The sequence below is a fragment of the Phaethon aethereus genome (genome assembly GCF_964289735.1).
Source record: "Phaethon aethereus genome assembly, chromosome: 2".
Classification (NCBI taxonomy): domain Eukaryota; kingdom Metazoa; phylum Chordata; class Aves; order Phaethontiformes; family Phaethontidae; genus Phaethon; species Phaethon aethereus.
In genome coordinates, this window is record NC_138582.1 from 170,959,623 (window position 1) to 170,972,263 (window position 12,641).

General features: G+C 53.1%; 1 protein-coding gene across 1 annotated transcript in view; it reads right to left on the reverse strand.

Annotated features, from left to right (window-relative positions):
• Positions 1-307: 307 nt before the first annotated feature.
• Positions 308-12,641, reverse strand: part of SCAP (SREBF chaperone) — a gene marked incomplete at its 3' end in the record, with an annotated part of 45,817 nt that continues 33,483 nt past the window's right edge. Inside the window, exons 10-22 of the mRNA XM_082014737.1 lie at positions 12,130-12,228; positions 11,485-11,703; positions 10,067-10,500; positions 8,531-8,725; positions 7,592-7,793; positions 6,606-6,721; positions 5,904-6,474; positions 4,373-4,458; positions 3,780-3,862; positions 2,626-2,792; positions 1,845-1,925; positions 944-1,150; positions 308-553 (exon numbers count right to left, since the gene is read on the reverse strand). Coding sequence (XP_081870863.1) covers positions 308-553; positions 944-1,150; positions 1,845-1,925; positions 2,626-2,792; positions 3,780-3,862; positions 4,373-4,458; positions 5,904-6,474; positions 6,606-6,721; positions 7,592-7,793; positions 8,531-8,725; positions 10,067-10,500; positions 11,485-11,703; positions 12,130-12,228 — 2,706 coding nt within the window. The remainder of the gene's footprint in view (positions 554-943; positions 1,151-1,844; positions 1,926-2,625; positions 2,793-3,779; positions 3,863-4,372; positions 4,459-5,903; positions 6,475-6,605; positions 6,722-7,591; positions 7,794-8,530; positions 8,726-10,066; positions 10,501-11,484; positions 11,704-12,129; positions 12,229-12,641) is intronic.

Below are 12,641 nucleotides of genomic sequence, written 5' to 3' on the forward strand. Positions count from 1 at the left end.
GTGTCCCTCTGCGCCAGCGCATGCAGCCCCGGGACCATCAAACCTCTGGGGAGCCCCGGCAACCGCGTGGAAGATGCAGGAAACGGGGAGCAGAGGAGGGCTCGGGCCCTGCAGACCGCTGGGTGACAAAGAGTCCAGTTTACGAGGAGGGACACAAAGAGTGATGGAGCTGGTGTCCCTGTCCCCCAGCCAGCAGCACGCGCTGCCCAGAGCCCACCCCTCGTCTGCCTGCGCTGCCCTCAAGCACGGAAGGGGCCCTGTCCCACCTGCCTCGCTCCACCCAGGCTCCAGCGCCTGACCCTCCTCCTCAGTCCAATTTCTCCAGCACCGAGGGCACGTAGACCAGGCTGAGCTCGCTCCCGAAGTTGCAGACGATGGCGGCGTTCTCCAGCACGAGGATCTGCCGCGCGGGCTGCGACTCGTTGCTTTTCCCCAGGTAGACGGTCTGGAGCAGGTCACCGTAGCCGATGTCCCAGAAGGAGACGCAGCCCTGGCCTCCTGTCACCAGCAGGTTGTCAGAGATCACACCCAGGCTGGCGCCGCAGCCCATCTCCTGCGTGGAACGAGAGCACATCAGCGAGCCAAGCCCACCACAGGGATCCGGGCAGGAACACGCCGCTCCGGCCGCCAGCCCTTGCCACGGCCACGGAGAGGCCATTTAGCCACAGCCCCTCTGCCAGCCCGGGTGCGCACGTGCTGGAATGGGGCCACAGAGCCTCCGCAGCCGGGAGCGGGCGGTCTACCCAAGCAACAGCTTCAGTCTTTTCTGTGAACGTTAATGTGCAGGAGCTCAAACGGGGAAGTTTTCCAAAGCACATGGAGTTTTAAATAGAGATGCCTTCACAGGACAAAGCCCAGCAGAGGTGGTCTGCGCAGTGTGATGGGGTCCAGGAAAGCAAAGGAGCACCCTTAACCTTTCCCTGGCTACTCGCCAGCTACCTACCTGCTGGATAGAATAGAGTTTGATCCCCGAGCTGCGGTCCCAGATGCTGATCATGTCGTCCAAGCCGCTGCTGACGACGCAGGACGTTGTGCAGGTGAGGGAGGTGACGTCCCCTCGGTGGGCGTACATATGGCTGACCTTGCTCCCCGTCAGCACGTCCCAAAGGCAGATGGCACCGTCCTGGCCTCCGCTCGCTAGCACCATCGTCTGCAAGGACACGGGCAGAAGGGGGTCAGGAACCTGGGAGGACGACACAGCGCCGTTTTCATCACCCCCCGGGGCTTTGCAGTGCCACGACCATGGAAAGCCGCCAAAGGCATAGGAGGTCCGCAGGCAAGGACGTGCAGTGCTCCAGCACGCTCCCAGGCTGCAGGGGGTCACAGGAACGCGGGACAGAAAGCCGAACTGCCGCCTTGGTGTCCTCCCTGCCTTCGCACGTGCCTGCGAGCAGGCTGCAGGTAACACAACCCCAAGCCCAGCAGGACTGCCTGCTGCAGAGAAACCTCAAATCATTTAACAGAGGTGTAAAGCGCCGAGGGGCGGTTCTCCTTCTGCCCTCAGAGGCTCCCTGGCTTCAGGGCTGCATTCAGAACAGCTGTCGTGGCAGCACAGGTACAGGAATGGGCCCTTCCTGCTCCAAACAGGGCCGGGAGACAAACCACCTCCAGGGAAACGGATTGCTGCACTCGCAGTGAGCTGGATGGGAAAATACTGGTTCATCTTGTAAGGCACGTGGTGAGCACACGGTTACAGCGGCCAGCGAACCCTCTGCATCCTCAGAGAAGCGCACATCAGCCTCTGTACACGTAAACCAGGAAAGGGCCCCAGATCTGGCTGAACCAGTGGCTCAGCAGCCGTATGTAAGGATGTTCTTTGAGGTGCAGACCCAGCTGCGCCTTACCTGATCCATGTACACAGCTGTGATTGCTCCTGAGTGACCCTGCAGCGTGAACAAGCAGCACGAGTCTTCTAGCCGGAACACCTGCCGGGCAGAAGAGGCAGACATGAGCATCAGCCAGGCTGTCGTGCTGCAGCAATACCTCCCGAGCCTTACAAGTGACAGGACGAGAGGAAACGGCCTCAAGTTGCGCCGGGGGAGGTTTAGATTGGGTGTTGGGGGAAATGTCTTCACCCAAAGGGCTGTCAAGCCCTGGCACAGGCTGCCCGGGGAAGGGGCCGAGTCCCAGCCCTGGGAGGATTTAAAAGCCATGTAGACACGGTGCTGCGGGACATGGTCAGTGGTGGGCTGGGCAGTGCTGGGGTGACGGCTGGACTCGAAGTTCTTAAAGGTCTTTTCCAACCTAAATGATTCTATGACTAAGGCAGGGGGTGCCCCAGAACCCAGACCCTGCTATTCATGAAGTCACCCATCCCTGAGGCGAGAGGATTTCACGCTCTGTTTAATAAGATACCTCCCACAGGGCTCTGTCCTCGGGCTCCAGCAAGGAGCCCCATCCAGGCTACAAATATAACACGGGGAGCTTCAGGAATGCACTGGGTTGGACTCCAACCACACCACCCCAACACTCGACTACCTCTGTGCACGTACACACATCAGCTTTGCCCCCCGTCCATGTACCAGACGAGCTCACGTCCCACAACGTCCACAGGACAGGTAAGCACCCACACCCCACCGGTGACAGGGCAGCGGCCGCCCCAGACTGCAGCCGAGGAAGCCTTACTCTCAGAGTGTGGTCCTGGCTCCCAGTGACCAGCCGTCCAGCCGCAGCCTTCAGCGCCGTGATGGGCTTCTGGTGGGCGCAGGACACGGTGTGGGTGAGCTGACACATGATGATGTCGCTGCTGCTGAACACGGGAGAGGACGGGATACTGCTTCTGCTCGGGGCTCCTGCGGCGAGACACGTGGGTAAGTCCCCACTGCAGCAGTCACAGCCTTACGCTCCAAGACTAGTGTCACCCACAAATGGTGTGGTATCAGGGATGCCTGGATGCTGAATTTTAAGGCATTTGAAGCTGGTCCTCCGAAGGGCCAAACACTCGGCACTCCAGCTGACACCAGCAGAAGCTACAGCTGCTCAGCACTCATGAACAACTGGAGTGAGGGTCTCCAACAGGGTCCTCAGCAGCAGAACTCCCTTCTGCAGACCAGTGGTCCCTACGCAGTAAGTCTTACGCAAGACTGAGATCCCTGAAGCCCAAGAGCACTGCGCTTATTAGCCTCGTCAGAGAGGCAGAACAGACAGCTGGGCACAAGACTCTGTGTGCCCTATAGGGAAATGTCATTTCCACAGCCGGCCCTTTCTGGAAAAGTGTGCTCCACTTCCAGATCTGCAGCTTGCGGACCCCAGGACATCCCTCCCGGAAGGCAACCATTCTTCCGGAGTAAGGCCAGGGCTTCTCTCCCCTCCAGGCCACTCCAGAACCAAAGGAGCCACTGCACTGCAAGCCAGTTACACCACAGACTGGTTTTGTGTGTCGTGGTTGTGCCGATGCCCAGGCTGTATTGTGGTTGTGCAGGACTACACGGTGTGCAAAACAAGTGAGAACAGACCTTGCTAAGGAGAAAATATGTGAGGAGAGAGCAAAGTGGTACGGGGCAGAGCTGACCCTGGATGCATGTCTTAGCCTTCAGCCCTATGCACTGCAGAAAACCAGCATCGAGACGCTCTCCCTGCAGAGGGAACTCCCAAAGCATTCCTCACCTCTCCACAGCAGCTGCTTCAGCATCCTGCAGCACAGGGTGTTTTGAATGGAGCATTATTACAAAAGCTTATGAAGTGGGGGTGAGGAAGAATCAGCTGCAAGAAGGCATGGGAAGAGGAAAGGGCTCGGCGGAGCTCAGAGCCGTGCACAGCACGCTGGGACGCTTGCTTACCTCGGAACTGCAGGTGGTTCAAGGACGTGTGTGTCTCCAGTGAAAAGAAATCTAAAGAGCCATTCAACCGGGCAGCGACGATCCTGAGGGAGAAACGCAGACACATGAGGAGAGGCCGTTCCCCGCTCCCACAGGGTGAGGAGCCCTGAGACCAGGCACCTTCTTCCGAGGCAGAGCACAAACCACGCAGGTTCGCCCTGTGAGGAGGCACTCCTGATCGCAAGGAAGGGGGCTCGGAAATTATATTCAGCTCAGACCGCAGAATAAACGGGCAGATGGCAGTGCCTCTTGAATAACAGCACCCAGAAACCAGTGACCCAAAGGCCTCATCTCCCAGCCCTGGATTATTCTGGACACGCAACTAGTGGAAAGGCCGAATATCTGTATGAAGAAGTGGCTGCTGGAACAGAGCCGGACCCAGGAAAGCTCGCTCCACCGCGCCCAGCTGGAGAGGTGGGAAGAGACTTCCCCTCTGAGCCTCTGCCATCCGGAGCCATTCGGTCTCCATGGCAGGAGGGTGAGAGCTGGGGTCCCGGCTTACACCAAGTGTTCTCCGCCCCTCGCAGGAGATCACCGGGCACAAGCACAATTACCTGTTGTTCAGGAAGACGAGTGCTGTGATGCCAGATTGACCTTCATCATTACTGCTACGGAGGGTCCCCTCGATAGCATCCCAAACCTGGAAGAAGAAGGGGTTACTGCTGTGATCCCGACCAGAAGACGGCTGTACAGAGGAGTCGGTGATCCACGTAAGGGCTAACCTGTGCTGCACACATCCATCCCCTGCCCCCCTTAGCTGTCTGATCACGGAGCCTGGAGGCAGCTCCCACTTGGCACTGCTGATTACAACCATCAGTCTCCTTCTATCTAAAAGCGAAGCAGCAAGTTCTCAAGTGAACATCCTTTTGTTTGACAGCAGAAATGATGAATAGAATTCTTTCCTTCAAAGACAATCTCCTAAGAGCTCTAAGGACCATGCTGCTGGCCAACCTCTCCAGGGACACGATCTGCATGGTCCAACGCTGCACAGCATGGGGCAAGATCCCGCTATCCTCTTTTTCCTTCTAGCATTACTGCCAATAAACAGTATTTTAATCAATACTTGACCATCGGCATGTCTTTCTTCCTGGGGTCACAACGAATGCTAGCGCCGGTGCACCACACACGCACGCTGCGGCAGCACGGGCTCCTGCTGCCGCCCCCCGTTCCCAGCTCTGCAGCACCCCTCGTGGCTCCCGGTCAGCCCCACATCTGCTCCATGCCGAGCACAAAATTTTGAAGCAATATTGTGACGTGGACTGGAAACGAGAGTCTGTGGCAAAATTCAGTCAGTGTCTCAAGGCAGCTGCTTGAGAGAAGGTATCTGAGCTCAAAAGCATACTTAAAGGACAAAGAAAAACAATGGAGTGCATGCCTGTGCTGTGAAGAATGGGAGCCGCTCACAGGCAGCGCAGGTCAAAAAGAATTAAAAATTCTATTTTAAAATGTATTTGTTTAAAAAAAACCAAAACAACACCCTACATTCATTTTGAATGAAAAATTCAACCTTAATTTCCAAAAATGAAATTAAACTAATTCTGAAAGTTTCTCAGTGGAGAAGATTTAAATTTCCTTTTAAAATTTGCTTCAAAACCTCTCATTCCTATTCATTTTACTTCATTTCATGACTGCCCAGCAACATGACTTCATGACACGACAATCTTTAAGCTTCCTCAGCCTTAAAGAGCTGCTAGTATTTAGTACTAACTGAAGATTTTTTCTCCTTACACTAAGAACCTCCTTTGAAATATTTCAATACTCAAGACCCAGAAAAGAAGATAAGCAAAGTACTGATCACAGGAGAAGCTGTTTTGAATGCTTTAAAAACCTACTGTAGGTGATAATAGACAATATCCTGTAATTCCTGTTCTGTTCTAAAACCGAATTAAGCCGAAACGCGGAGATTTCAGCGCAGAAAAGGAGTTTCTGCCCTGGGACCCGTGCTAACCTGCAGCCTGAGAGGCCGCGTGCCTGGTGCTGGTGCTGCTGGTACAGGCGGTGGCACCAGCGCTGCACAGAGCCAGCGCGGCGGCGGCACCGGCAGCTCTGCCAGTGCCCGGGCTGGCAGCGAGCCCTGCTCCTCACCTCCAGCTTTCCGTTACTCCGGCCAGCCACAATCAGGTTCCCTCGCAGGTCCAGGCTCCAGACAGAGCTCTCCAAGTCTCCTCCCCAGGAAGGAAGTGGTGATGATTTGTCAAATCCCGTAAAAGACTCGTCCCCCAGGCTCCTTCTGCGGCCGCTGCAGCCTCCCTCCTCGTTCCCGCAGCCCAGGGAGCGGGGACTGCTGCTCCCCAGGCAGAAGCCAGCCTGTCCATGCGGGGCTGCGAGGCCAGTGAAGTTCATGCAGTTGGAGGTGCCATGCTCTTCATACGCTTTACCAACCAGGCTGCTGAAATCATACCCCGTTTCCTTCTGGCGACTGCCCACAGCACGGAGCCGCGTCTCTGACTCGGCCACCTTCACCTGCTCAGAGAAGTTCGTGTCAATGAGAGATGTGAGGTCTGGCTGGTCACAGAAAAGCGGAGGCTGGGGAGGGCTGAGCATCCTTTTGAGCTGATGGCTGTTCTCAAAACAGTCATCCAGACCATTCTTGCCATCCGGACTATGATCCCAGCTTTCCTGGTAATCAAAAATGCCACTGCTGTCTCTTCGCAACCTAAAAGGCAGTAATAAAAGGTCAGTCCTCCCACCTCTACTGTCGGAGGTTCTGATTTCTTACAGAGAATTGAGCAGCAATTGTGGAGAGATCTGCCCACAGCTGAATGACTTGGTACAGACACCACTTACCTTGGTTTGGGAATAACGGTGAGGCAGTCGCCAGTCTGAGCATCCCACACACGGATCTGGCCCACCAGGCAGCAGCTGACAAGCAGCATCCCATCACTAGCCAGGCATTCGATGTCCTGGAAGGAAGAAGAAGGACAGCTTGAGCGCGTAGCACCACTGAGGCCTCTGGATTCTGACAACCACCTTGCGTGAGGCTGAGGAACTATAGAGATGATACATTTTATGTCAAAACTACGTGGCTGGCTTAGCAACCTAGGGAGACTGAGAATGTGAGTACATCTTTGCCCAGAGTCCTAGACGTGCACCAGACAGCTGCAAAACAGACAGACTCCATCCATCTTCCCTTTCCCTGACAAAGCGTGGCCCAAAGAGATGGTAGGATCAGGAACAGAGGCGCAGCTTCTCTGGAAGAAGTGGCACAGCAATTCAGACTCCATCTGACTGGATGCCCAAGTGCTTTGTTTCATCTCCAAATGGGAAGAAACATCTTTCCACTCAAGAAAAATGAGTAAACTGAGCAGCAGCACACTTCTGTGGAGACCCATGGATGCTTTTAGCACTGGAAACAACACCTAACGGCTCAAACCTATGCACCAACTTTCGGGAAGCAGGAAAAAAATGATCCAGTAGGCATTAAATATCAGGAACCTAGAGTTACCCCAGCAAAGAAGGCTGGATCAGCCCAACTAATAAAAGCCAACAGCTGGCTACACAGAGACGGTAATAACAGCAATTGCAAAAGCTCAGAGTGAGTCCCAAGAAGAAATGGAGAAGTGCTGCAGAAAACTTTATGCTACAATATCCTACAAGAGATATAGAAAGCATTTGCCCTGGCTGTTAGCCATCACGGCTGCATTATGCTGACGCTGCATAGCTGGTCTGTCCTTCGTGAGGGCTGTTATTTAAATAAAACAAAGAAAACAGAAGACGTGTGGCACAAGTCAGTAAAATGCCTTTCTTGTAAGGACCGCTCCCGTCCGACCTACCATGAGGTGACCCCTGAGAACCAAGGGGACAATCTCAGTCTCAGGTGGCGAGTAGCCATAATCATCACAGGGCAGGTCCCCCCTCTTCCTCCTGCTGTGAGAGAGCCCGTTCTGCCCATAGTTCTTGGGGCAGAACACCCTGTACAGGCAGAAGAGCAGGAGGACCAGGATAATGCCTGAGGCCAGGCCCAGAGCAGCCACCCTGGTGGGAGACACAAACAGATACAAAGAGAAAAAGAAGGTGAGATAAAGATCCAATTACTAGTCCACGGATGGAGTCTGAAAAATACTGTGGAAGTATTACACACGTTGCTGGTCTAAATTTTTCAGCTGAGAAAAATTTCCAATAAGCTATAGTGATTTCTGGAAAATTGAAAGATTTTTTAAATGGGAACCTTCAATTTCAACAAGATTTTCAGACTTTTCAATGAGAAAAGTGCATAGCAATTAAGACAGTAAGAAAAACACTAGATGGGGATCGGGATAATACAAAGCACATTCAACACAGCCAAAGGAGGATTGCAGATTCAGACGGCAAACTGTGAGCCCGTCCTCTCAGTGGGGAATGAAGGTCCTTGCTTGCATGAGAGTTTGATCTAACACCCAATAAAGCATTATTGAATCACGACATTTATTCCCAAAGACAAACTCCTATCTCTGTTACCCAGTGATAAACCCCGTTAATGCATCATGTGCGCCAACAACCTGGGATGTCAGCTGCCGGGGAGCTCGGCTGCTGAGAAAAACAGTGCCAGGAGAGATTAAGTTAATGCTGCGCTAGCTGAGCTACAGTGTCCTGCGCATTACAGGATTTTGCACTGAAGCTTTACAAATATTTTTTGGTCTCCCACCAGGAGAAAAGCCAAGCAGCCAAAGAGCAACCCGTGTCTCCCAGGGAGCTAAGGCAAGGTCAGGAGGCTGCATCAAGGACTCTCTTACTTGTAAAGAGTGACATCCTGGTGCCCTTGCAGCTTGGATGAGGCTTGGTCAGGCTGAGTTTCCGCATCCAGTTTCCCACTGCTTGAAGATAAGAAGGGGTGGTAGCGGTTAGCCTCCTGGGGATGCCGCACTTCTAAGGCCTCTTGTGGGTTCAGGTACAGTGTGACAGGGATTGCTGGAAGGATGCTGATGTATCTGAAGGAATGAAAAGATAGAATAGCTTAGGAACGACAAACACAAAAAGACGCAAAAATCCTAATGCGTAACCTAGCTCATCTTCCCACTAGCAGCCAAGGTAGGTCTCGGTATGTACTTTCAGTCCAGTCATTTTAGGTATTCTAAACTAAAGACCTCCTTTGAAATATTTTTCTCTAAAGATATTTCCCAGGTCTGAGCCCTTAACTCTGTGGAAGAGGCTAAGAGCCAACAGTGGAATGAACTATTGATGAACATGAACTACCGGACAGGAGCCGGCTCTGTGTGCTCGCAGCCCAGGTGGCCAACCATGTCCTGGGCTGCACCCAAAGCCGCGTGGCCAGCAGGGCGAGGGAGGGGGTTCTGCCCCTCTGCCCCGCTCTGGGGAGACCCCCCTGCAGTGCTGCGTCCAGCTCTGGAGCCCTCGGCACAGGAGAGACATGGACCTGCTGGAGCGGGGCCAGAGGAGGCCCCAGCAACGCTCCGAGGGCTGGAACAGCTCTGCTGGGAGGACAGGCTGGGAGAGCTGGGGGGGGCTCAGCCTGGAGCAGAGAAGGCTCCAGGGAGACCTTCCTGCAGCTGCCAGGGCTGAGAGGGGCTGGTAAGAAAGGTGGGGACAGGCTTTTTAGCAGGGCCTGTGGTGACAGGACAAGGGGTAACGGTTTTAAACTAAAAGAGGGCAGATTTCGACTAGACATAAGGAAGAAATTTTTCACACTGAGGGTGGTGAAACTCTGGCCCAGGTTGCCCAGAGAGGTGGTGGATGCCCCATCCCTGGGAACACCCCAGGTCAGGCTGGACGGGGCTCTGAGCAACTTGCTCTGGTTGGGGATGTCCCTGCTCATGGCAGGGGTTGGACTAGATGGGCCTTACAGGTCCCTTCCCCCCAAACTAGTCTATGATTCTATGAGATCAAATGGATCACGCAGATTCAAGTAAGGATATAATTAATGATCTGGTCCAGTTCCCTGTATACTGCAGGCCAGAAGATCTCACCAAGAAGTTTCCTCAGCTCAGATGTCTCTACTCCTCACATGTACCACCCCCATCACTTACAGATGACCATACATTGTTTTACAAAATTCTGAACTTCGCCTCCAGGGTAAAGGAAGACAACAAGCAAGTAATACAGCCAAGAGCCTTATTCTCAGCCCTGGAGAGTTTGGTATGTCTGCACCACACAGGTTTAGCAGTGGCCTCCTGAAGACACATTTGGAGTAAGCAAGCCACATGGAACACAAATTATCTAACTCAGAAGGACGAAGGACAGAAGAAAGGAAAGCGCTTGGGGTCAATTCCACAATTCAAAATGCCTGCGGCACTCGATGCCAGCCCACTTGCCTTTTGGCCAGAGTAATATTGTAGTAGCTGAAGAGGGATGGCCAGTGCCTGAAGGAAAGCTTCCTCCAAATCTCCTCATCCTCAGCTCCCCAGGTAACCTCTGCTTCAGTTCCAAGCTCCGTCTGTCCATTCCCTTTGCCCTCTGGTCCTCGGGCCCAAGTGTGCTGGTTTGTCTCCAGCCTGCTCAGGGACTCCAGCCCTGACTTCTGCTCACGCTGCTGCGTCTGGTTTTCTGACAGCTGTACAGGGTCCGATGGGAAAACTGAGAGATCAATCTTGGGGTCCCCAGCCGGTAGGACCCCTCCAGGAACAGGCATAGGAGGCAGACCTGCTTCACCCAAAGGACTTTGTTCGGTGACCTGTGACGTGAGGTAGGTGCGGAGACCAGCAGGATCCGTGTAAACCAGGATTCCAATCCAGATCACTGTCCCAGCCTACACAGGATGAGCAAAGAGACAAGCCTGTTACTACACGGCCTTCACGCTCTGCCTCCAAGACCTCGTCAGCTGTCTGAGCTGATCAACAACATCCCAACCAAGGGTTCGACCTGCACTCAGTCATGGTCTTACTCCCAGCAGACACTCTTCCTCTAAGAGGGCTGGCCGGGGTTGTACAGCATGCACAAAAACTGAGCACTACTTTTGCGTGAGCCATGCAACTCAATCTGATGGCAAGAACCCCATTCCTCCCACACGAATGCACAGCAGGGAAGCTCCTCCTTGCTGGCGGCTGGGACCAGCACATCTGCCACTCTCAAACAGGGCTGGAAAGGCCTAATTCAGCATTCTGGTTCATGAGCTCTGCAAGACCTCCTGCAGCAACCACGGTTCACAGACTGATGTATTCATTTAATTTAAATTGCCACCAATGTTAGCTGCCAGTGACGGACTGGGCTGTGGTTTGTAGAGCCGAGCAACGCACACATTCCTCCGTGTCCATTACAGACATCCAGAATAGAGAGGAGGGGACAAGCAGGGGCAGTTACTGGTGTAACCGCTGCAGTTACACCTGCAGAAGGAGGTCTTTTATATAGCAAAATATCTCCATGTCTTTAATCAACATTATCTGCAGGAACAAAACGTGATTTCTGCTCTATAAAAATCTTCGCTCTCCACTCATACAGTCCTTGACAACCTGTTTATATAAAAGCAGATTTTTGTCTCAAAGCAAATATCAGAAAATTATCCACTACCACCCAAACATCATGCAAAGAGCAGAGCCCTGGAGCTAATGCACGCAGAGCGACGTTCTTAGGGAAGTACTTCTTCCATGTATTTACCACAGGGCAGCATAAGTCTTGCAGAGGAACAAGGATGCATGAAAATGTTGGGCTTTTTATCCCCACCCCGGAAGCCTCTTTGGGTTGGGTTAGTGTCTGGCAGGAAGGGGTACCAGATAACGAACACCACGTGGCATACCATGATGAGTCTCTGGGCCAGCCGGGTCCTGGCGAAGAAGTAGATCACCCGCAGCCTCTTTGGCAGGCGCAGATTCCTGAAAGACGATGGCTGCAGGGTGATGGTGTGCGGGGTGGCAGGTCGCATAGCTGGCTGGCGTTCGTAGCGCTGAGAGCGGCTGACAGGCTTCGCTGGGGGCATGCAGGCTTCTGCTGGCAACCGTTTGTTCAGATCAGCAAGCTGCCAAGAGAAAAGCAAATGCGTGAGAGCTGTGGTGATGAGGTCTCTGGAGAGAAATGTGCACATCTTCGATACACGCCTACATCTGAGTTCCCACCTTCGCTCTCAAGTCATTCTGGCCCGGCTTCCCTCAGGCACACACTCTCTTTTTCACCCAGCCATGGTCACCTGTTTGCGAGCCTGTCTCCTTGCAGCCCATACACCCTGAATCTGCACATTTATATACCTGAAGGTGTCTTGTTCCCTCAAGCATCCTGTCCCCAATCCCCACGTAAGAGTAACCAAACCAGTACTGCCCCGGAACTTTTACAGCTTGGTCTTTTCTGTTTAGAGAGTGAAAACACAGGGCGTGCATCCTTTAATCCTTCCACAACAGCAGAGAAGGAAGACTCAAAGCAAAACCCCGTGTTCTTGGCCCTTCCTTACCTCCATACGGCGAATGTCAATGGAGAGCACAGTAGTGAAGAAAAACATCTGCAGAAAGAAGTCAGACACCAGGCCGACCACAGCGAAGAGGCAGAACTCCTGCAGATAGGACACAAGGGTTAGCAATGGCAGCTGTGGAGACAGCGGTAAATATTTCAACTTCAGAAAAAGGGCAACTCGGCAAACACTTGCCCAGAGCGCAGGCCTGAGTCTATTTTACTGACAGATCTTATTAGCAATATTTTGTAATAGTTGAGAGTTTAGTGCTAAGAAAGTCCGTGTGAGAACTCAAGAGCATATTTATTCAGATTCGCATTCATTGTTCTTCTTAGCCATAAAACATCAAAGCACCATAGGAAAAACCAGCAGAGGATGTTTTCCCAGTTCACAAGCCATGGCAGGGCTGCAATCAGAGCTCTCAGCCTGCTGCCCACGCGTTCAAATCGCAAAGCCAAACAGCCTCCAACGGTGACACTTTCCTGCACTTTACCAATAAACCTCAGCCCTGATTT